The sequence below is a fragment of the Oncorhynchus mykiss genome, chromosome 19 (assembly GCF_013265735.2).
Source record: "Oncorhynchus mykiss isolate Arlee chromosome 19, USDA_OmykA_1.1, whole genome shotgun sequence".
NCBI lineage: Eukaryota > Metazoa > Chordata > Actinopteri > Salmoniformes > Salmonidae > Oncorhynchus > Oncorhynchus mykiss.
In genome coordinates, this window is record NC_048583.1 from 23,279,582 (window position 1) to 23,304,294 (window position 24,713).

Here is a 24,713-nt window from a genome sequence, read left to right on the forward strand (position 1 = left end):
CGGCCTGCAGAAGAAGTACAGTCTGGTCTTACCGCATCGCTGTCTGTGCATGTCCTTCCAAGGCTCCTGCAAAGTTGTTTTATGTAAAAAAATATATAATTTCTTTGGACAAATTCCTACATATTAGGAATATTAGTATTGGCACTGAAGATATCTGCGCAGAAAGAGCAATGCACGGCATACAATACACACTCACATATACACACGGACACATACATACATGCAGGCGCGCGCACACACACACACACACACACAAAGTACAGAGAGGGTTTTAGGAACATCACAAAACTGACCCTCAGATTATCTGGGTTGATAGTCTAGGAGAAAACGTCCACATTGTTCAAATCAAATCACCAATCAAATTTTATTGGTCACATACACATGGTTAGCAGATGTTATTGTGAGTGTAGTGAAATGCTTGTGCTTCTAGATCCGACAGTGCAGCAGTATCTAACAGGTAATATCTAACAATTCCACAACAAAACCTAATACACACAATCTAGTAAAGAAATGGGATGAGAATATATACAGTAAGTATAGAATATATGGATGAGCAGTGACAGAGCGGCTAAGATGCAATAGACAGTAGAGAATAGATAGTGAAGGACACAGTATACAGTATACAGTGGGGCAAAAAAGTATTTAATCAGCCACCAATTGTGCAAGTTCTCCCACTTAAAAAGATGAGAGAGGCCTGTAATTTTCATCATAATTTTCATCATACTTCAACTATGACAGACAAAATGAGAAAAAAAAATCTGAAAATCACATTGTAGGATTTTTTATGAATTTATTTGCAAATTATGGTGGAAAATAAGTATTTGGTCATCTACAAACAAGCAAGATTTCTGGCTCTCACAGACCTGTAACTTCTTCTTTAAGAGGCTCCTCTGTCCTCCACTGGTTACCTGTATTAATGGCACCTGTTTGAACTTGTTATCAGTATAAAATACACCTGTCCACAACCTCAAACAGTCACACTCCAAACTCCACGATGGCCAAGACCAAAGACCTGTCAAAGGACACCAGAAACAAAATTGTAGACCTGCACCAGGCTGGGAAGACTGAATCTGCAATAGGTAAGCAGCTTGTTTTGAAGAAATCAACTGTGGGAGCAATTATTAGGAAATGGAAGACATACAAGACCACTGATAATCTCCACGCAAGATCTCACCCCGTGGGGTGAAGATGATCACAAGAACGCCTAGCACCTAGTGAATGACCTGCAGAGAGCTGGGACCAAAGTAACAAAGCCTACCATCAGTAACACACTATGCCGCCAGGGACTCAAATCCTGCAGTGCCAGACGTGTCCCCCTCCTTAAACCAGTACATGTCCAGGCCCGTCTGAAGTTTGCTAGAGAGCATTTGGATGATCCAGAAGAAGATTGGGAGAATGTCATATGGTCAGATGAAACCAAAATATAACTTTTTGGTAAAAACTCAACTCGTCGTGTTTGGAGGACAAAGAATGCTGAGTTGCATCCAAAGAACACCATACCTACTGTGAAGCATGGGGGTGGAAACATCATGCTTTGGGGCTGTTTTTCTGCAAAGGGACCAGGACGACTGATCCGTGTAAAGGAAGAATGAATTTGGCCATGTATCGTGAGATTGAGTGAAAACCTTCCATCAGCAAGGGCATTGAAGATGAAACGTGGCTGGGTCTTTCAGCATGACAATGATCCCAAACACACCACCCGGGTAATGAAGGAGTGTTTTCGTAAGAAGCATTTCAAGGTCCTGGAGTGGCCTAGCCAGTCTCCAGATCTCAACCCCATAGAAAATCTTTGGAGGGAGTTGAAAGTCCGTGTTGCCCAGCAACAGCCCCAAAACATCATTGCTCTAGAGGAGATCTGCATGGAGGAATGGGCCAAAATACCAGCAACAGTGTGTGAAAACCTTGTGAAGACTTACAGAAATCGTTTGACCTCTGTCATTGCCAACAAAGGGTATATAACAAAGTATTGAGAAACTTTTGTTATTGACCAAATACTAATTTTCCACCACAATTTGCAAAAAAATTCATAAAAAATCCTACAATATGATTTTCTGGATTTTTTTTCTTCACATTTTGTCTGTCATAGATGAAGTGTACCTATGATGAAAATTACTGGCCTCTCTCATATTTTTAAGTGGGAGAACTTGCACAATTGGTGGCTGACTAAATACTTTTTTGCCCCACTGTACATATGAGATAAGTAATGCAAGATATGTAAACATTCTTCAAGTGGCATTATTAAAGTGACTAGTTTTCCATTTATTAAAGTAGCCAATGATATCAAGTCTGTAGGCAGGCAGCCGCCTCTCTGTGCTAGTGGTGGCTGTTTAACAATCTGATGGCCTTGAGATAGAAGCTGTTCTTCAATCTCTCTGTCCCAGCTTTGATGCACCTGTACTGACCTCACCTTCTGGATCGAAGCGGGGTGAACAGGCAGTGGCTCGGGTGGTTATTGTCCTTGATGATCTTTTTTTCCTGTGACATCGGGTGTTGTAGGTGTCCTGGAGGGTAGGTAGTTACCCTATGAAGAGCCCTATGGTTGTGAGCGTTGCATTTAAAATATATATATATATATATATATATATATTTCACCTTTATTTAACCAGGTAGGCCAGTTGAGAACAAGTTCTCATTAACAACTGCGACCTGGCCAAGATAAAGCAAAGCAGTGCGACACAAACAACAACACAGAGTTTTACACATGGAATAAACAAACGTACAGTCAATAACAATAGAAAAAAAGTCCATATACAGTGTGTGCAAATGGCGTGAGGAGGTAAGGCAATAAATAAGCCATAGTAGCGAAGTAATTACAATTTAGCAAATTAACACTGGAGTGATAGATGTGCAGATGATGATGTGCAAGTAGAAATACTGGTGTGCAAAAGAGCAAAAAAGTAAATTAAAACAATATGGGGATGAGGTAGGTAGATTGGATGGGCTGTGTACAGCTACAGCGATCGGTTAGCTTCTCAGATAGCTGATGTTTAAAGTTAGTGATGGAGATATAAGTCTCCAACTTCAGCGATTTTTGTAATTCATTCCAGTCAGCAGAGAACTGGAAGGAAAGGAGACCAAAGCAGATGTTGGCTTTGGGGATGACCAGTGAGATATACCTGCGTGCTACCGAACCAGGCGGTTGCCGTACCAGGCGGTGATACAGCCCGACAGGATGGCGATAGCTTTGGCTAGCAATATGTCCTACTGTATCTATTACATAAGCAGTCTGGAGTGGCTAATGCTAACTCACTGTGAGTGGTAGACTGGGAGAGAGTTGTAGCTCGGGATTTGCATGCCAGCACAGAGCATGTGCTGTATACACTCAGCTTGTACAACACATTTGACACAATGGGTGTGATTGAACTGATATTTTTGTGATACTACTGGAGAGTTTGTCTGCACAGTTGTGCAGAGAAACTCTCCCTTATATCACAACGGTTTTACATCAGTTTACATCAGAGTGTGTACGGGGCCAGAGGGCTGATCTCATAGGACATTTTGCATGGCTCCCCCTGTAATTTTCATAGCATTTGACTCTTATCACAAGAGCACCTATCAACACTACCTTGTCCACATTGGATTTGGACACTTTCGCTTATGTAACACAGTCGCTAGTGCAGTACAGTATATCGCCATTTTCTTTGCAAGTGGCTAGCATTGCCTCCAGCCATTCTCAGCTAGCATGTTGCTAACAGTAACTCTAACTACTTACAGTATATTATTTGTTATTCATGTCGATGGGAACCTTGAATGCAGAAAATAGGCAGATTGATAATGCTAACTAAGCTAACTAGACATTTGAAACATACATTCTCCCTCTTTCAGTTAATCTCCAATGAGAATATCATATTATCAGTGATTCTCCCGAATTTGAAATGACACAAATTTCCACAGAATTCATTTTTACTGAATTAGCGGCATGTTGTTGCAGTTGCACTGGCTCCCACCGCATCTCCCTGAACCCCTTTCAATTAATGGATTCTCCAGTCCCATGGCTCATAAATCCATATCAGGCCTGGGCATTAGGCTCACTCATCGGAGTGCCTGTGTGAGGAATGACTGGATTTAATGCTATGTGCAAACAGAGAGTGAGAGCCTGTGTGGTTTACCAATGAACTGAACTGACTGTTTCGGTACCACTTAAGCCATTGGGTATAAGGCTTTATAACTTGTTTTGTATGAGCCTTTAGGATGTTCTATTATAAGGTGTATAATATGTTATGTTTCTTTGACCAACGGGTATAATGCTTATAACTTGTTATGAGCGCGTAAGAGCCTCTTAGAACAAGGCTTATAGTGTGTTAAGTCTCATTGCACCAAATTGTCAACTGGCTCAAAATGGCTTTTATTCAGTCAGGATCCTTATGAGATGTTCATAAGATACTATAATACTGTACATGCTTATAACAAATCTTGCCATGCATTATAACCACATTATAATGCACTATAACGGTTATCACTGTGTCCATCTCATCCAGGTCCAATCACTCCATCGTCGAGGACATTCGCCAGGGAGATGGCAAGCTGTACGGAGCTGAACTCCTCAAAGACCTGCTCAAACTCCTGCCCGAGTCTGAAGAGGTGTGTGTGTGTGTGTGTGTGTGTGTGTGTGTGTGTGTGTGTGTGTGTGTGTGTGTGTGTGTGTGTGTGTGTGTGTGTGTGTGTGTGTGTGTGTGTGTGTGTGTGTGTGTGTGTGTATATATATAATATATGCCATTTAAAATACACTTTAATCTCTTTTAAAGGAGAAAGAGTGAGAGAGAGAGAGAGAGAGGGACAAACACACACACACACTCACACACAATGTACCAGCCAAGCAAGGCACCAATGCACCACAGATACTAGCACAGCCCAGCTTCCATAGGCTTCCTCTATGTCTATGATATAATTAAGCAATAAGGCACGAGGGGGTTGTGGTATATGGCCAATATATCATGGCTAAGGGCTGTTCTTAGGCAAGACGCATCATGGAGTGCCTGGACACAGCCCTTAGCCGTGGTATATTGGCAATATACCACAAACCCCCGTGGTGCCTTATTACTGATCTAAACTGGTTACCAATGTAATTATAGCAGTAAAAACACATGTTTTGGTATACCCGTGGTATACGGTCTGATATACCACAGTTATCAGTCAATCAGCATTCAGGGCTCTAACCACCCAGTTTATAAATACCTTTAAATCATTCTCAAATGGATGGAGCACGATCATTCAATCATTTAATTCAATGACAAACATTTTCTAAGTTACTTTGTACATCACCTTTTTAAGGTACATTTGTGTTGTTGAGGTTAGTTTCTTATGGATTGCACTTATTGGAGCACAAAATAATATTAATAATATTATTACACTTTCATCAAAAGTGACTTACAGTTAGTCATGTGTGCATACATTTGTACATGGGTGGCCCCAGTGGAAATCAAAACCCATGATCCCGACTTTGCAAGCGCCATGCTTTACCAACTGAGCCACACAGGAACATGTTTGTATGTTTATTGTCGTATCCACAGGTAAAGAAACTGAGGGCGTTCAAAGGGGACTCCAGCAAACTGACCCTGGCAGACTCCTTCATGTACCTGTTGATCCAGGTGCCTCGGTAAGCTGCACTCATTGGTATTACAGCTCAGAAACGGATTGGCAATAGGACAGTTTGGACAAATGCTGGTCCATCTTTAGCCTTTTTTTGATGCAGAAGGATCCTTATTTACCTAATAAAGAGGGCCTCAACAAAATAAATGGGCCGGTGTGGGGGCCTCGAGGAAAAAATTTGTGTTAGAAATGCCCGAGACAATTTCTGAACTCACTCCGTCCCTGTTACTGCATGAATCAATCAAATCTTGATTCACTTATCAATCAAATCCGCCATGAGTCTACCTACCTTGCTAGTATTTTTCAGGTACCCACAACTGTTCATTCTGCAATTTAATTTGCTCAAAGGAAAATGCATGGTTATATGCTATAGCATAAATTATGCAGGTTTGAGAAATTGACTGAGTACTTACTTCAATTAAATTAAAAGGGTGTGTAGTATATGGTACTGTACATAAGGTCTATTCTATTTTGCTTCAAGGGCTAAGCTACTGCTGTTTTTCTCCCTGGTAGTTAATTGATCAAGGCCAAGTGTAAATCAGTACCAGATTAGAAGAATGAAAACCAGCAGTGCTTTGGCCCATGAGACTGAGGGCCTGGAGTTGTATAGCAAATTGCACTATTCTGTGCCCTGTGCCAGTGAATCTGACACCCCCTGTTCTCTGTCGCCCCTGCCAGGTTTGAGTTGCGCATCGAAGCCATGGTCCTGCGTGAGGAGTTCTTTCAGTCCTGCGCTGTGATGAGCCATGAGATCGATGTCATCCGCGTGGCCACCAAAGGTAATGATGATGACACACCACTGCCCCACCATCGGCCACTGGCGCTGCCACACATCGTCGACTGGTGACCCAGAGTCACTTCTCTGAGGTGTGACAAGGACCCAGTGTGTATGTGCGGGTGCGTGCATGTTATATGAGCTGGTGCTGTATTTGGACAGATTTAAAAAGTAGATGAGTGATAGCAGCAGGTAAGGGTTGGAACTGGTTCAGGGAACAGAACAGAAAACCGGAAAATAACAAAATTAACAAAAACCTAAACCAACGAAAAAAAGTGCTCTATACTGTTCCTGTCACGTTCGTCATAAGGAGTAGACCAAGATGCAGCATGGTATGTTTCCAACCTTTATTTTGGAACTGAAAACGTCAAAGAACAAAAGAACAAAACGAACAAACGAAACGTGAAGCTAGACTAATGCTCACAGGCAACAATACATAGACAAGATCCCACAAAGCACAATGGGAAATGGCTACCTAAAAATGATCCCCAATCAGAGAGAACGATAAACAGCTGCCTCTGATTGGGAACCATATCAGGCCAACATAGATATACAATTCCCCTAGATAACCCACCCTAAATCACACCCGACCCAACCACAAAAATCGCAACAAAGCTCCTATGCAAAGCCCTCATTCTGTCACTCAGAAACGTATTCCAGAGTCTGCCTGCCAGCTGGAAATCTTTGCCAGTGGGTGTGCGTGTGTGTGTAGGCTACATGCCCCTCCCCTCTGAAGCATAGGTTACTGTAGCCTACTGACGACATTACAAGCGTAATTCAGAAATTAGGCAGAGATGTTAAATTAGAGAAGAATGGATAGACTTTTTCAATGCTTGTTAAGGATACTATAGTTATCAGGTTTCACATTGGATTGATTAGATACAAAAAGTAAGACGCATTTTTAATTCTAGCTAACGTTTGCTCAGGTCCAACTTTAAACCAACTTGGAAGTACAAAGACATTCAAAGTTCCTCCATAGAAGCCGCTCCGTAGGTATAATTCTGTGGACCTAATACAGATAATGCATAACATAAGGTGCCCAGCGCTTCAAGGCAAGCTTCCGCCATCCTCTCTCGTTCTCTCCTCACCCTCAAAATGTCAGTTGCGTCTCGCACCCTACACTGTGACTGGCAGCACAGTGTGTGTGTTTGTCTTTCATTATGATTAAACCATGCTATTATGACAAAATTCTATTTGCTCTTTTAACGACTTTCTTATACAGTTTAAATTGCTTACCTGCTCCACAGCAAGTTTCTCTATCCACACTGATTGGTGAAGTAATTTAATGTCGAGCTAAATGTAAAGAAAAATATTATAGAGTTTTACAAAGGAACAGAAAGAAAAGATATAAACCAGTACTTTTTGGGGGTTCATACCGGTTCATAACTTTATTTTTCTGGTCAGAACAGTGGAACGGAACAAAATAAATAATGGTTCTGTTCAGAAGTAATCGTCTGAAAAATAATTTTGATCCCAAACCCTGGTTCATGCAGAGGATGTTTTCAGGTTAATGACATAAATGGGGGTTCATGTCTGCAATGAACAGACATGTAAATACAGAGATACAGAGATAGAAAGATACTGAGCTACATACTGTATTTACAGATATATAGAGACATGGATGGATGCACCTGGAGAATTGTTCAGGGGTAGGGATAGTAAACCAAATTTGGTTAATGGTTAATGATTGCAAAGGACAAAACAGACTGTGCTGATGGTGCAGCGGTGTGTCAGTGTTATTATGCTGCAGGGTTTCCATTAAGCTCTGCGTCTTAAACCATTCATATGATCCACAGTCAACTTGTTTTTATCATTTGGCCTCTGAAATATGCAAGTCGTTGACATTTATTGCAGTACAGTTGGGCCTATGCATGATTTGTTGGTATGCAGCTACTGTAGCTAATACATTCAAATGAGCTTGGTAGTGCCTAAAGAGCAGCACCAATTTAGCAAATTATTTGCCCTGATACATTTAGTAAGCTAAACATGTCTTGAGAGTGCAGGCTGCTGTATCATTTGCATTGTGAGGCCTTTTAGGGCATGACGCAGGGTTTTTGAATGATTCATAAAACGGCTTGACACAGATTTTCACCTCTCAGTGAATTTGGGGCTTTACAACACAGGTAGAAGGGACTGAGCCCTGATCTCCAGTGCAGAGTCTTATGTGACACGTGTCGGGAGTGTTATCCTCTCAACCACAGCTCTGCACATTGATGCAACGTTGGAAAAGTTGGTATGAGCCGTCGTTATTTTGTGGGTGTTTTTTGTGTTTACTCCATCTCATCATGAATAGCTTTTGATCTAGGATGTGCAGATACATATGTGATGCATTTTGTTATGCTGTTGTCCATTCGCTATTTAAACAAAGGTCAAGTCACAGACAAGCTACTTCCTGATTGTGATTACTCGTGAAACCAGACTCTTGGTGTGGGCTGATGAGCTGTATTGTACAGTATTTGAAATATCAATAGGCCTACAGTCATGCTGGAATTATGACATCATCTCCATACAGTTATATACCTCAGTTGAAAACTAGCTTGAGTTGTAGTGGAAGTTAATTCCAAACAGAGATGGTGTTTGAATGGGGGGCAGAGCTGGGTTGAAATACTTGTAAAGGATTTCCAAATACTTTGAGCATTTGCTTGAGTCTGCCTGGAGTGCCAGATGGGCGGGGTTTGCAGTTTTGGAACTGTTTTATTAGTTAGCCAGGCAAGGTCAACTAGGCACAGGTAAAGTATTTGAATCGATTTTTGAAGTATCTGAAACCCAGATCTGATGGAGGTTGCTGCTGAATGCTCTGTGAGCTATGGGTTTGTATTGACCCCTCTCTCCTCTCTCTCTGTAGAGCTGATGACTTGTGAGGAACTACACGCCATCCTCCACCTGGTCCTGCAGGCTGGAAACATCATGAACGCTGTAAATCAACGATGCCATTATGTCTCACTCCCTCCCCCCACCCCACCCCTTTCTATTTATCTATCCTCACTCTCTCTTCCTCTCTTTCTCTCTCTCCTCAATCACTCACTCTTTCACTCAGTCGGTCTCTCTCTCTCTGTCCATCAATCTGTGACATCTGTCTCGTTCTCCCCCCCCCCCCCCCCCCCCCCCCATCTCTCCTCTCTCCCTCACTCCTTATCTGTCTGATATGACGATGGCTAAGGTGGGATAATGGCTTTTATTTCACCACTGCCTGTTTATCCTCCTCCCTGTCCCGCAGGGTGGCTACGCGGGCAATGCCGTGGGCTTCAAGCTGTCATCGCTCCTCTCGCTGGCCGACACCAAGGCCAACAAACCTGGCATGAACCTGCTGCATTTTGTGGCTTTGGTGAGTCTGAGAGAGAGATGGGAAGAGACACTGAAGGAGACACACAGGAGGAAACACACAGACTTGCACACACACCACAGGATATTGATGGCACCTTAATTGGGTAGGACGAACTCATAGTAATGGCTGGAATGAAATGAAACGGTATCGAACTCATCAACATGATAAACATGGTTTCCATGTGTTTGATACCATTCCATTCACTCCATTCCAGCCATTATTATAAGCCGTCCTCCCCTCAGCAGCCTCCTGTAAAACACACACACACACACACACACACACACACACACACACACACTGGAGGAGACAGACACACTGGAGGAGACAGACACACTAGAGGAGACAGACACACTAGAGGAGACAGACACACTAGAGGAGACAAACTGACATGCACACACACACACACACACACACACACACACTGGAGGAGACAGACACACTAGAGGAGACAGACACACTAGAGGAGACAGACACACTAGAGGAGACAAACTGACATGCACACACACACACACACACACACACACACACACACACACACACACAGGAGAAGACACACATACACACTGTAGGGGAGACCCTGGACGAGACACACAGAGAGGCAGATTAGTGGAGAATCCCTTTGTAAAGCAAGCAGTGTGCAGGAATATCTTCAGGTTTCTTCTGCTGGTCATGCTCACTTTAAAATGAAATGTCACCGATTGGGACTATGAGTCAGTGTTCTGATCCGTGGATCCTTTTGGCATTCTCACAGAGTACAGACACTCCCCACTGGGCACAAACTGGTTGAATCAATGTTGTTTCAACGTAATTTGTCCACATATTGAGACATGGAATCTAGGTGGAAAATACATTGGATTTGCAAAAAGTCATCAACTGTTGTTTTGAGGGTACATTTTAAACCACAGGATTTTCAACATAGTCATAACTTTTATCAAATTCAACCTTGTTCAATTTGTACATTTGAAACAACATCAGATCTTCAACCTTATATCCACTATCAGAAAAAAAACTACAAGCTGATCACCTGATCTATCTACAGCTATGCTTTTGGTCTCTCGTCCAGGATTTTAACCTCTTAGTGATCCCTTCACGCGCCAATCCCTTTAGCGGGATCGATTTGACAACATCCAGTGAAATTGCAGAGCGCCAAATTCAAATTACAGGAATATCAATATTCAACATTCACGAAAATATAAGTGTAATACATCAAAATAAAGCTTAACTTCTTGTTAATCCAGCCGCTGTGTCAGATTTCAAAAAGGCTTTACGGCGAAAGCAGACCATGCGATTATCACATGAAAATAATTTTTCAACCAGGCAGGTGCGACACAAAAGTCAGAAATAATGATGTAATAAATGCCTTACCTTTGAAGATCTTCTTCTTTTTGCAATCCCAAATGTCTCAGAGACACAACGAATGATCGTTTTGTTTGATAAATTCCTTCTTTATATCCCCAAAATGTCAATTTATTTGGCTCGTTTGATTCAGAAATACACCAGTTCCAACTCGCCCAACATGACTACAAAGTATCTAATAAGTTACCTGTAAACTTGGTCCAACACATTTCAAACAACGTTCCTAATCCAACTTCAGGTATCCTAAAATGTAAATAATCGATAAAATTTAAGATGGGATAAACTGTTTCTAATACCGGATAAAAACAACGTGAAGCGAGTTCCTGTTCACGAGCACCTAAATAGTAGGGAACTTCAGAGTGACACATGGAATGAATAGCACTACTTCTTCATTTCTCAAAAGAAAAACATCGACCAATTTCTAAAGACTATTGACATCTAGTGGAAGCCATAAGAACTGCAGCCAGGTTCCTCATAAATAGGGTTTTCCATTGTAAACTATTGTGAAATCCTATGACTGTAATTTGTTTTCTTCCCTGGATGGTTTGTCCTCGGGGTTTAGCCTGCCAAATCAGTTCTGTTATATTCAGACATTATTCTAACAGTTTTAGAAACGTTAGAGTTTTCTATCCAAATCTACCAATTATATGCATATCCTAGCTTCTGGGTCTGAGTAAGAGGCAGTTTACTTTGGCACGATTTTCATCCGGAAAAGTTAAGCTCTACTTAACTTTAGAATATGTCACTGACTAATACCAATTTGTTATTGTGAGAATGATTATTGAGCGATCTCTTAATAACTAAATAGATTCACTGTTGTTATCACAGTAATTTCAAGAAATGGGTTTAACAGAACAAATTTAAGCATACTTTATATGCCATATATCATCAATGATACTATTTAGGCCTATATTTAGCCTTTTATTATTAATATTATAAATATTATTATTGTTATAGAATTTGCAAAGTCATCTACAAAACTTTATTTAAAGTGTGTTTAAAGTTTGATTTGATTCACGTCTCCATTTCAGCCAAACATCTAACTTAAAAGAATAGAACTAAATTAAATTAAATAAAACAGTAAATGCATTTTAAATAAAGTTTGATTTGATTTTGTCATGATCTTTAACTTATATTTTTGATTGAGATGGAACAGTTATTTCAACATATCAATTGTTAACTTGTTGATAAACTGGAATTAAAGTCAGACGAAGTCAATGGTACAAAATATACAATTCACAATTCAATATCACTTTTGCAATGCACTTTTTCCTATTAACTTGTCCACAAGTTAACAAATTATATGTTGGATTCACATCTCCAACTAAACCAAAAATATAATTTCAAGAATAGGATTAAATTTGTGCCTCAGATTAAACTATCTAAGCATTAGATACAGCTCCTTTAAATGTTGATATTTGTATTACAAATATAACTTTTGTAATACAGTTAATAGCCTAAAGTTAGACTATTTTACAAACTAATGTGACAGTATTTATTCAACCTTAAAATTAGTAACACATCCAGAGCCACTTATTGTGGTTCCTGTAACTATAAAGATCTTCTTCTGTAATCATAGAAAGCATGCATGTTCAAGATAGTATGCAAAGGTTGCAGGTCTGTGGAGATCTTCACAGTTGTTATAATAATCTGTGCAGAATATTAAACAGCATTGATTACTTGTACTTTTAATGTAATCTCAACTACAATACAGGTAATTCAGGGTTCACAGTGAAGCACACTGAAACTAGAGGCCATGAGTAAAGAATGGCTGAGTTATTGATAAATTAGATTTATGTGTCCATTTAAATAATTTGTAAATCCACTCCACAATGGCCTATCAACTTGAAACCGTTTAAGTTCGTCAGAGACATTACCATGATGAACCATGTCTGGCATTGATATCCTAAAAAATAAGGAAACTATTAACAATTTACTTTTGTTACGCTAATGCTTAAAATAAGTATAAAGAATCTTCTCATGGACTAAAAGTCAGATTCACTACAAATTTGGTTTTTGGTCATAATAGTCCCTACGTTGATGCATTCAAAGATGTCCACACTATACCAGTAGGTGCATATTAGCACATGCACTAATATGCTACAATTTGCTGAATGTACACACCAAATGTGGAATATAGGCCTATTGTACATGTCTTAATTTAGTTCAAAATCTAAGGGATTGGCCAAAACATGGCTAAGTTATTGACAAATAAAACAATGTAAATCGACTCCACAGTGGCTTATCAACTTGAAACGTATCATTGCTATCATGGCCATCCCTAAAATGAACCATACTGAATGTGGTATTGATATTTCAAAAAACAAGGAAACTATTAAAACTTCTTAGGGCTAGGCCCTTTTTTTTTCTCAATTTCCGCCTGAATGACGTGCCCAAAGTAAACTGTCTGCTGCTCAGGCCCTGAAGCCAGGATATGCATATAATTGGTACCATTGGAAATAAAACACTTTAAAGTTTGTAGAAATGATCAAATAATGTAGGAGAATATAACACAATAGATATGGTAGGAGAAAATCCAAAGAAAAACCAACTGGAATTTTTTGTTATTGTTGAGAGACCATCCTCTTAGAATGGCAAGTATAAGTTCATATTGAAAATTAGCTCCCTGGATGCAATTCCTATGGCTTCCACAGGAATGTCAGCAGTCTATGTCAGCAGTCTATGTTCAAGGTTTTAGGCTTGTAACTTCAAAAACGAATAAGAAATATCAGTTTTAGTACAGGGATACAGTCTTGGAAATTCGTGTTTGTGCGCCATGAAGACAGGACACACCTGCTAAAATGAGTTTCCTATTGAACATACGTCTTTTTGTAAGCAATATTATAGTTTGATTACATTTTAGGGTATCTGAGAAGTAAATAGAAACTTATTTTGACTGGTTGAAACAAAGTTTAGGGGTAGATTTTCGGATTCCTTTCTCTGCATGTTGAACGAGTGGATTACTCAAATCGATGGCGCCAACTAAACAGATTTTTTGGGATATAAAAAAAATGTTTATCTAACAAAATGACAATACATGTTATAGCTGGGACCCTTTGGATGAAAAATCAGAGGAAGATTTTCAAAAAGTAAGTGAATATTTAATCGCTATTTGTGAATTTATGAAACCTGTGCCGGTGGAAATATATTTTGATGTGGGGCGCCGTCCTCAAACGATCGCATGGCATGTTTTCGCTGTAATAGCTACTGTAAATCGGACAGTGCAGTTAGATTAACAAGAATTTTATCTTTCAACCGATAGAAGACACTTATATGTACCTAAATGTTTCAAATCCATACTTTTTATGATTATTTATTAGAATTGCACGCCCTCCAGTTTAACCGGAAGTTGTCCCGCTAGCTGGATGCCTAGCCCTAAAAGATTTTAACAACTCATTCTTTGCATGTGTAACACTAATGCTCAAAATCATCTGCATTTACCTTATCCTCATGAAAAATGTCAGAATCACTTCAGATGTTGTATTTAGACTCATTACATCAGTCTTTAATGGTTTTTGAGACCTTTGTGCCTATAGATGCATGTTAGCACATATGCTAATGCTACAAATATGCTAATGCTACAAATACTTTGGAAACATTTTATTAAAAAAAATATTTTTTGCATTATCCTATTTGCTATAGTACACCTATAGGTACAATGGAGCCATATTTGAATGCAGCAACACGTTTTTAAGTCAGATTGACTCAATATTTGGTATATAGACTCCATGAATTAGCCTCTAATGAATTTTAGATTTATAAGGTGCTGCATTCAAAGTCGGCCACGGTACACCACTAGATTGCACCATATCACACCAGGGCTATAAGAACTGAACCGATGGACATGGGGCCATGAAATGTGTCATGTAGATCTTATATGAATATAAAGTCACTGCAACCTTAGATGGGTGCACCAGACGAATTGATGGCACTATAGATGTCATTGGCACTAGTGGCACCATAGGGATACTAGAGTAATTACTATTGATCAAATGGACTTTGTCTCATGCAAATGAGTGTTAGGTTTAAATTATGCAGGCGAACAATGTGATGTAATTGTGATAAGTATATCTGTATAATCACACATAGTTGCCCTTTTATGTAGTCTGAACTTGAAAAGTGGCTATTTTATTTGGGTCCTGCCGCTTGCGCAGTCAGCGTATTACATCTGTGAGAGTGTATTGAAGTATTTTGGAATGCTAATGTGGAGTGTACCAACTGAGATTTAAATAATTTACAAAAACAGATTGAATTTTTTTTATTTAACCTTTATTTAACTAGGCAAGTCAGTTAATAACAAATGCTTATTTACAATCACGGCCTACCCCGGACGACACCGGGCCAATTGTGCACCGCCCTATGGGACTCCCAATCACGTCTGGACATCCTGGAATCAAACCAAGGACTGTAGTGACACCTCTTGCACTGAGATGCAGCGCCTTAGACTGCTGCTCCTCTCTGGAGCCCCAGAATTCAAAGATGACCACAATATACCAATAAACACAAATCTAAACCATTAGTCAAATTGACCCCAGAATTGGTTTATAAACTCAATACATTAAGTAAGGACTTTAAGAATGATTACCTGCTGGATTCAAAGGTAACCAACTTACAGCACGAGACAAAACTTCACTTTTGGTATTGAAAGATAAACATGGTAATGCTTTCACGGATTGCACGTAAATGAATAAAGTCACATGATATAGTGCTTGCTTTGCTATCCAACTGATCTCGTGTCCTTTCTGTCATCCTGTAAACCCTGTTGCTCACAGCTATATATTGGTTTTGCTATTAGATTAAGCACAGTGAGAACACATTAAGTTGTTGTACACTGAGTATACAAAACATTAAGGACACCTGCTCTTTCAATGTCACAGACTGACCAGGTGAATCCAGGTGAAAGCTATGATCCCTTATTGAAGGTATTCCTAAAGTTTGTTTGTAAGGGAACACCCCCCTGAAATGTACAAAAATGAATGGGAACATATTGGTACCGTACGAAACATATACACGGTGTCCAATACCACTCAATTGGACGTTGTTTCATTCAAAGTTGATTGCAAATGCCATATGGCAAATGCCAAGTGTAACTGCAAAAATCCAATAGATGGCGAATGCGCTCCACTGTAATTTTTCATATTGCAAATGTGACACAAGGCAAGACCCAAGTGTAAAAATTTGAACATTTTGTCAAAACTTATCGCCCCCTTAAAAAAGTGCTTTCTGGACCGTTTTACGAAATTCTTTTGATTTTTTGTTGTCAATTAAACATGTACAGTATAAGAACTGTATGAACATACTTTTGTCAAAGTTTATTATCATAATTTTTTTTTTTTACTTGTCCATAAGGCATACAGTGGGGAGAACAAGTATTTGATATACTGCCGATTTTGCAGGTTTCCCTACTTACAAAGCATGTAGAGGTCTGTAATTTTTATCATAGGTGCACTTCAACTGTGAGAGACAGAATCTAAAACAAAAATCCAGAAAATCACATTGTATGATTTCTAAGTAATTCATTTGCATTTTATTGCATGACATAAGTATTTGATCATCTACCAGCCAGTAAAAATTCCGGCTCTCACAGACCTGTTAGTTTTTCTTTAAGAAGCCCTCCTGTTCTCCACTCATTACCTGTATTAAAGACACCTGTCCACACACTCAATCAAACAGACTCCAACCTCTCCACAATGGCCAAGACTCAAACAGACTCCAACCTCTCCACAATGGCCAAGACCAGAGAGCTGTGTGAGGACATCAGGAATAAAATTGTAGACCTGCACAAGCTTTTTGGTCTAAACTCCACTCGCCGTGTTTGGAGGAAGAAGAAGGATGAGTACAACCCCAAGAACACCATCCCAACCGTGAAGCATGGAGGTGGAAACATCATTCTTTGGGCATGCTTTTCTGCACCGTATTGAGGGGAGGATGGATGGGGCCATGTATCGCGAGATCTTGGCCAACAACCTCCTTCCCTCAGTAAGAGCATTGAAGATGGGTCGTGGCTGGGTCTTCCAGCATGACAATGACCCGAAACACACAGCGAGGGCAACTAAGGAGTGGCTCCGTAAGAAGCCTCTCAAGGTCCTGGAGTGGCCTAGCTAGTCTCCAGACCTGAACCCAGTAGAACATCTTTGGAGGGAGCTGGAAGTCCATATTGCCCAGCGACAGCCCCGAAACCTGAAGGATCTGGAGAAGGTCTGTAATGAAGGAGTGGGCCAAAATCCCTGCTGCTGTGTGGGCAAACCTGGTCAAGAACTACAGGAAACGTATGATCTCCGTAATTGCAAACAAAGGTTTCTGTACCAAATATTAAGTTCTGCTTTTCTGATGTATCAAATACTTAGGTCATGCAATAAAATGCAAATGAATTACTTAAAAATCATACAATGTGATTTTCTGTATTTTTGTTTTAGATTCCGTCTCTCACAGTTGAAGTGTACCTATGTTACAAATGACAGACCTGCTTTGTAAGTAGAAACATTTGCAAAATCGGCAGTGTATCAAATACTTGTTCTCCCCACTGTATGTTTTGTCCATTTGCTAATATGATTTCATAGGAAGTCAGTCAAAAGTCACTTTAAAAAATTTTGGGGGGCGAAATGCCATAAGAAATCTCCAAATGCAATAATGAAAGATTTGAAAGTGCCAAATCAGGATGTTATGTCCATTTGCCATGTACGATCAATGGCAGTTGGTTTACAAACCCAAAAGTCAGTGAACCATGTCCAAAAGGCATTTATACTGCCAAAATTATATATAGCACTATGTTAAGCCATGAATCAACCTAGATGGTCTATTTGTCATGTATGATGAGGGAGAAGTGGGACTGTTGTTTTTTAACGATTTTTTAAAACATTTCCAAAATGACAAGGGGCACGGGTGGGGGGTGCTCCCTACCCAACCATGGACCCCTTGCTACCCCGTAATGGCATTAAAAACCATTTTAAAAATGTGCGCCTGGTAACCCGTTCCAATCACCAGGTGCACGGCTGTGCATTTGCAATATGTTTCAATGTGCATTTACCATCACAAATTTGACATGCTCAAAAATTCTGCGGAAATGCAAAATTGACTGACCTGATGAACTCGGGATGGCCGGGCAGTGATAGTGGTTCCTCTCCATCGCTCGTTGTGTTGATTGAATCATGTCCATTTGGTGATGTTTTTTCACTGTTGAATCATATTGCAAATGCCCTGTGCATTTGCAATATGTTTCAATGGGCATTTACCATCACTAATTTGACATGCTCAAAAAAACTGCAGGAATGCGAAATTGACTGGCCCGATGAACTCGGGATGGCCAGGCAGTGATTTTGGTGATTCTTAAGTGATTCTTAAGTGATTCTTAAGAACTGACCGATTTACACAGGGTTGAATGCACTATTTATCACAAACTGCTGGTTGGAGATGGAAAAACACTTTTAGGGTGATTTTAACCACTTCCGGTTGCTCCAGGAAGCTTAGAATCAACACAGGTAGACCTCATAGGGCCTGATGGATTGTCATCGAAGACAGGTTCATAAGACATTCATAACCCACATAGGCTTCAGGTTGAATTTAGGGGTGCAGGCAATATATTCCTATGGTGAGAGAAGTTATTGAAAACTGTTTGATGTAAAGACCTTCTTTTAACTGTTAAGGGTTAATGCCACATGGTCACGGTTAGGCTTGCACAGATCGGGAGGACCTCAGGAATGTTCCTGAGGTCTAATTGTGGTTCTAAACCTAACTGTTCTCCCGCTGTCACCCAAAGGCACCAGCAATTTAGGGACAGGCTTCATTATGGGCCTACTTTTTTCATGGTCGCTGAGCTCAGACCGAGCAAGCTACGGTCTAGTGGGGCATCTCGTTGAACTCGGCACAGCCGAGAGATTATGATAATGACATTGCAGGCTCTGAGTGTCTTTAAGCACCGCACTTTGTCACTCCATCCTTGCTGTGTGTGTGTGTGTGTGTGTGTGTGTGTGTGTGTGTGTGTGTGTGTGTGTGTGTGTGAGAGAGAGAGAGAGAGAGAGAGAGAGAGAGAGAGAGAGAGAGAGAGAGCTTTTCTTTGACATCTGTTGGGAGAAATTACTGACTTACAGTTCATGAGGGTTACCTAATCACACATATGAAGTTTTGAAAAGATCTGACTTTTCTAACCCTTCGAAACAGCACCTATGACACCATTTTAAGGCACTTCCGGTTTACACAGGAAGCACATATCCTCCTTGGGGTAGGCACTTATAGAATTTTGAGTTTTTAAGTCTTTATGTTCAGAACTGGCTTATTTACAGAGGGTTGAATGAGTGTGTGTTATTTCAGAAAATCACAGAAATCTCACAGAACTCCGAAACACACTTCAAAAAGATTCGTCTGAACACGCTGCAACTGGATCTGTAACTTTAAAAAAAATAAACCTTTTTTTGAACATCACCAATTGTACATTGTACGATTTTTCTTAAATTACAATAGATAAATGGCTGGTTCTTTTTTTCCTGACACCGTAGGTTCATTTACTTTGACGTGAAGCAATGAAATTATTGCTCTATTTTCGTTTTTGACATTTAATCCCAGAAAAATGGCCATAACTCAAAAAACGTTGAGGCCTCGACGCCATCTTGTTTAGGGCCAACTGCCCATTATGCCAAACCTATGCTCACCAAGTTTCGTCTACCAAGTCTTTTCCGTTTAGGACAAAAGGCCACGTCGTGATTGGTGATGTTTTGTACATTTGCAATATGATTCCATTTGCACTCTTGTGGGATTTACCTTGACAGCGGAAAAATGACCAAAATTTGATAAAACGAAAACCGAATGTCCGAGAGACTTCGTTTGATGACTTCCTGGAAGATCCGGCCCTGCTGCACGGCCCGCCGCAGTCCGCAAATTTTAGAAACGTTAGTAAGGGACTGTACATTTGCAATGTGGACTTTCTTACCATATGGTGAATGTCAAAATGTTCCATTAAGGTATGTTATACTCAGTGTATGGACACAAAACATCTGACATTGTATTCTCATTTGATAACACATTTAGATGACAACTAAACCAAACATCAGACATTGTTTTTTCATTGGAATTTGGTTTTGCTTTTAGAAGGTTGAAAGCATAGTGACACATTGGGAATTTAACAAACTTCTGGCTGTCTTTTGAGTGGGTCAATAAAGGTTTCTCATTGATCAACGTCTCAACCGAATATTACCAACATTTCCACGTTTAAATGACGTGGTGTGCCCAGTGGGTCAGAATTCAGTAGTTTATTTGAATTAGGTTGTTAGAATTTGAAATGTGTGAATACGTCTTTTTTGACACAGAAAAAGGAGAGGCTTTCCACAGATGCCTTTTAGACGGCAGAGAAGTTGTCACCCGTAAATATTCCATGACATCGATGTTTGAGTAAACAGAGACTAAATGAAAGAAATGTTGAATATTGCAGGATGGCAGATGTTAAGGAGTTGAGTTCCACCATCTGTATGTATTTTCAAGCTTTTTTCAAGCTTTCAGATTGGAAATTACAAGCGGGATATGGGTGTACATAAAACATAATAAAGCATTATACAAGGCTAATCGTAATTCCTTTTCTATCTACTCAGGAGGCACAGAAGAAGGACGAGAAGCTGCTGAAGTTCCCTGAGAAACTTCAGGACATCCAGAGCGCTTCCAGGTAAATAGTCCTTCATTATGCGGTCTTCATGATGTCGGAAACAAACTGGGAATAAGTCGTTTGAACAGTCCTCCAACTCATAATTTCCATAAATTCAAGACACTCGGGTGTCAAATATGTGCCGCAACTACAACGTCACCTTTTCAGGAAATTATTTAGAAGACAGCATTTTCAGCAGTTAAATGCAACAACAATACATTATTTATCAAAATCAATCAAAAAAAGAAACATCCTCTCACTGTCAAGTGCGTTTATTTTCAGCAAACTTAACATGTGTAAATATTTGTATGAACATAACAAGATTCAGGAACTGAGACATAAACTGAACAAGTTCCACAGACATGTGACTAACAGAACTAGAATAATGTGTCCTTGAACAAAGGGGAGGGCTCAAAATCAAAGTAACAGTCAGTTGCTGGTGTGGCCACCGGCTGCATTAAGTACTGCTCCTCACGGACTGCACCAGATTTGACAGTTCTTGCTGTGAGATGTTACCCCACTCTTCCACCAAGGCACCTGCAAGTTCCCTGATATTTCTTGGGGGAATGGCCCTAGCCCTCACCCTCCGATCCAACAGGTCCCAGACGTGCTCAATGGGATTGAGATCCGGGCCCTTCACTGGCCATGGCAGAACATTGACATTCCTGTCTTGCAGGAAATCAAACACAGAACGAGCAGTATGGCTGGTGGCATTGTCATGCTGGAGGGTCATGTCAGGATGAGCCTGCAGGAAGGGTACCACATGAGGTAGGAGGATGTCTTCCCTGTAACGCACAGCATTGAGATTGCCTGCAATGACAACAAGCTCAGTCCGATGATGCTGTGACACACCACCCCAGACCATGAACAACACTCCACCTCCAAAACGATCCCGCTCCAGATTACAGGTCTCAGTGTAACACTCATTCCTTCGAAGATAAACGCAAATCCGACCATCACCCCTGGTGAGACGAAACCGTGACTCGTCAGTGAAGAGCACTTTTTGCCAGTCCTGTCTGGTCCAGCGACGGTGGTTTTGTGCCCATAAGCGACGTTGTTGCCGGTGAGGTCTGGTGAGGACCTGCCTTACAACAAGCCTACAAACCCTCGGTCCAGCCCCTCTCTCACCTGGTGTAACTCGGGAAGTTGTTGTTGCCATCCTGTACCTGTCCCGCAGGTGTGATGTTCAGATGTACCGATCCTGTGCAGGTGTTGTTACATGTGGTCTGCCACTGCGAGGACGATCAGCTGTCCGTCTCCCTGTAGCGCTGTCTTAGGCGTCTCACAGTACGGACATTACAATGTATTGCCCTGGCCACATCTGCAGTCCTCATGCCTCCTTGCATCATGCCTAAGGCACGTTCACACAGATGAGCAGGGACACTGGGCATCTTTCTTTTGGTGTTTTTCAGAGTCAGTAGAAAGGCCTTTTTAGTGTCCTAAGTTTATTTATTTTATTTTATTTTTTTGCTGAATTTATTTATACTGTTTTTGAACACTGTAATTTGATTTTGACCATAATAACTGTAGTTTATGGTTAACATACCTAGTTAGCCGTTAGCCAATTGGCATTTTCAATGACTTCAAAGTACGTGAATACATACAACTTAATGCTCAGAGTTTGTAAGTTTTGTTTCAAAACACTCTGACGTCAAGGACACAGCATTTGCACTGCTTTCCTTTGACAGGAGTTTTAGAACTAGTTCACCTAGAAGACGCCCAGTCAATTTCACACCCATTATCTATGAATGCCCTATACTGTATAAGGACTTTGAATGGGCTCTTTTCACAATCAATATCACTAACTCAGTTCCTGGGATGCTATGTGTAGCCTATAGGTTCTTGCTTCAGCCACTGTTCTTAGAGAGCATTAGCACGATTATTTCCCTCCATTAGACCTATCTGTATATGTTGCCTTTATATGACTACTACTGGAGGATGGTTTGTGCTTAAAGCTGCAGTCTGGTAACATTTCTGCTGCCCCACCCACAACATTTCTGCTGCCCCAGCCACATCCCTTAGCCGTTTACCTGCAGAGAGCTGGGACCAAAGTAACAAAGCCTACCATCAGTAACACACTACACCGCCAGGGACTCAAATCCTGCAGTGCCAGACGTGTCCCCCTGCTTAAGCCAGTACATGTCCAGGCCCGTCTGAAGTTTGCTAGAGAGCATTTGGATGATCCACAAGAAGATTGGGAGAATGTCATATGGTCAGATGAAACCAAAATATATTTTTTCCGTAAAAACTCAACTCGTCGTGTTTGGAGGACAAAGAATGCTGAGTTGCATCCAAAGAACACCATACCTACTGTGAAGCATGGGGGTGGAAACATCATGCTTTGGGGCCGTTTTTCTGCAAAGGGACCAGGACGACTGATCCGTGTAAAGGAAAGAATGAATGGGGCCATGTATCGTGAGATTTTGAGTGAAAACCTCCTTCCATCATCAAGGGCATTGAAGATGAAACGTGGCTGGGTCTTTCAGCATGACAATGATCCCAAACACACCGCCCGGGCAACGAAGGAGTGGCGTCGTAAGAAGCATTTCAAGGTCCTGGAGTGGCCTAGCCAATCTCCAGATCTCAACCCCATAGAAAATCTTTGGAGGGAGTTGAAAGTCCGTGTTGCCCAGCAACAGCCCCAAAACATCACTGCTCTAGAGGAGATCTGCATGGAGGAATGGGCCAAAATACCAGCAACAGTGTGTGAAAACCTTGTGAAGACATACAGAAAACGTGTCACCCCTGTCATTGCCAACAAAGGGTATATAAACAAAGTATTGAGATAAACTTTTGTTATTGACCAAATTCTTATTTTCCACCATAATTTGCAAATAAATTCATTAAAAATCCTACAATGTGATTTTGTGGATTTTTTTTCTCATTTTGTCTGACATAGTTGAAGTGTACCTATGATGAAAATTACAGGCCTCTCTCATCTTTTTAAGTGGGAGAACTTGCACAATTGGTGGCTGACTAAATACTTTTTTGCCCCACTGTGTGTGTGTGTGTGTGTGTGTGTGTGTGTGTGTGTGTGTGTGTGTGTGTGTGTGTGTGTGTGTGTGTGTGTGTGTGTGTGTGTGTGTGTATATATATAATATATGCCATTTAAAATACACTTTAATCTATTTTATGGGTGGTCACAGCAGGAATCAAACACACAACCCTGATGTTGCGAGTGCCACGCTCTACCAACTGAGCCACACAATGTATTTTAACAGCCTTTGGATGATTTGCATATCCCCGCAGAATATCAGTGGAAAACATTGAGTTGGAGTTCTCGTCTCTCTACGTCAGGACCAGATCCCTGGAGGAGAAGGTCCAGAGTGACCCAGAGCTCCTGGAGCAGCTGAATCCCTTCCTGCAGGTGGCAGCACATTTAGTCAGAATCTAATTTAGGAATTCTGCCCTGTGAATGCTGATTACGGTGCATGAGGGCGGCACACAGTGAAGGCATCCTTAGCCAGTTGTGGTATATAAGGGGATCCTAGGGTGACTGTAAAAAAGAAATGTATATCACTATGGTCTCAATTGGAAGAACACCCTATAAGCATAAGAAAATATTGCTAATATCCTAAATCCCTGATATACGGTATCACCAAGCCCCCTGTTTTTGGTATATTTTGATGGTAATAATATGTTATAATTCTTTTATATCTTATCTGTGTCTGTCATCCATTGTCTGCCATCCCCAACAGTGCTCCACAAGGACACTCCTGGACCTGAAGAGGTGTAGGCTGGACCTGCGGAAGGAGGGTAAATCGCTTATTGACTTCTTCTGTGAAGACAAGGACACCTTCATGCTGGATGAGTGCTTCCGCATCTTACAGGACTTCTGTCTCAAGTTCAAAAAGGCTGTCAAGGTGAGGTCTTTTCTTTAAATATTTCAATTTAAAATCTTAAGTCTCTACTAAGTAGTTTCAGATAAGTAATGTAACACATTCTCTATCTAACCTACAAATGCACACTTACATTAACCTGCACTGCATTTCCTGAAGTAACAAAACTAATAAACTCTTCAAAAGGACATACTGATGTAG

General features: G+C 40.7%; 1 protein-coding gene across 1 annotated transcript in view; it reads left to right on the top strand.

Annotated features, from left to right (window-relative positions):
• Positions 1-24,713, top strand: part of LOC110498672 (FH2 domain-containing protein 1-like) — a 40,287-nt gene that overhangs the window by 12,270 nt on the left and 3,304 nt on the right. Inside the window, exons 3-10 of the mRNA XM_021575316.2 lie at positions 4,479-4,581; positions 5,511-5,596; positions 6,268-6,368; positions 9,210-9,280; positions 9,582-9,689; positions 20,624-20,694; positions 23,923-24,040; positions 24,372-24,536. Of these exons, the coding sequence (XP_021430991.2) occupies positions 4,479-4,581; positions 5,511-5,596; positions 6,268-6,368; positions 9,210-9,280; positions 9,582-9,689; positions 20,624-20,694; positions 23,923-24,040; positions 24,372-24,536 (823 nt within the window). The remainder of the gene's footprint in view (positions 1-4,478; positions 4,582-5,510; positions 5,597-6,267; positions 6,369-9,209; positions 9,281-9,581; positions 9,690-20,623; positions 20,695-23,922; positions 24,041-24,371; positions 24,537-24,713) is intronic.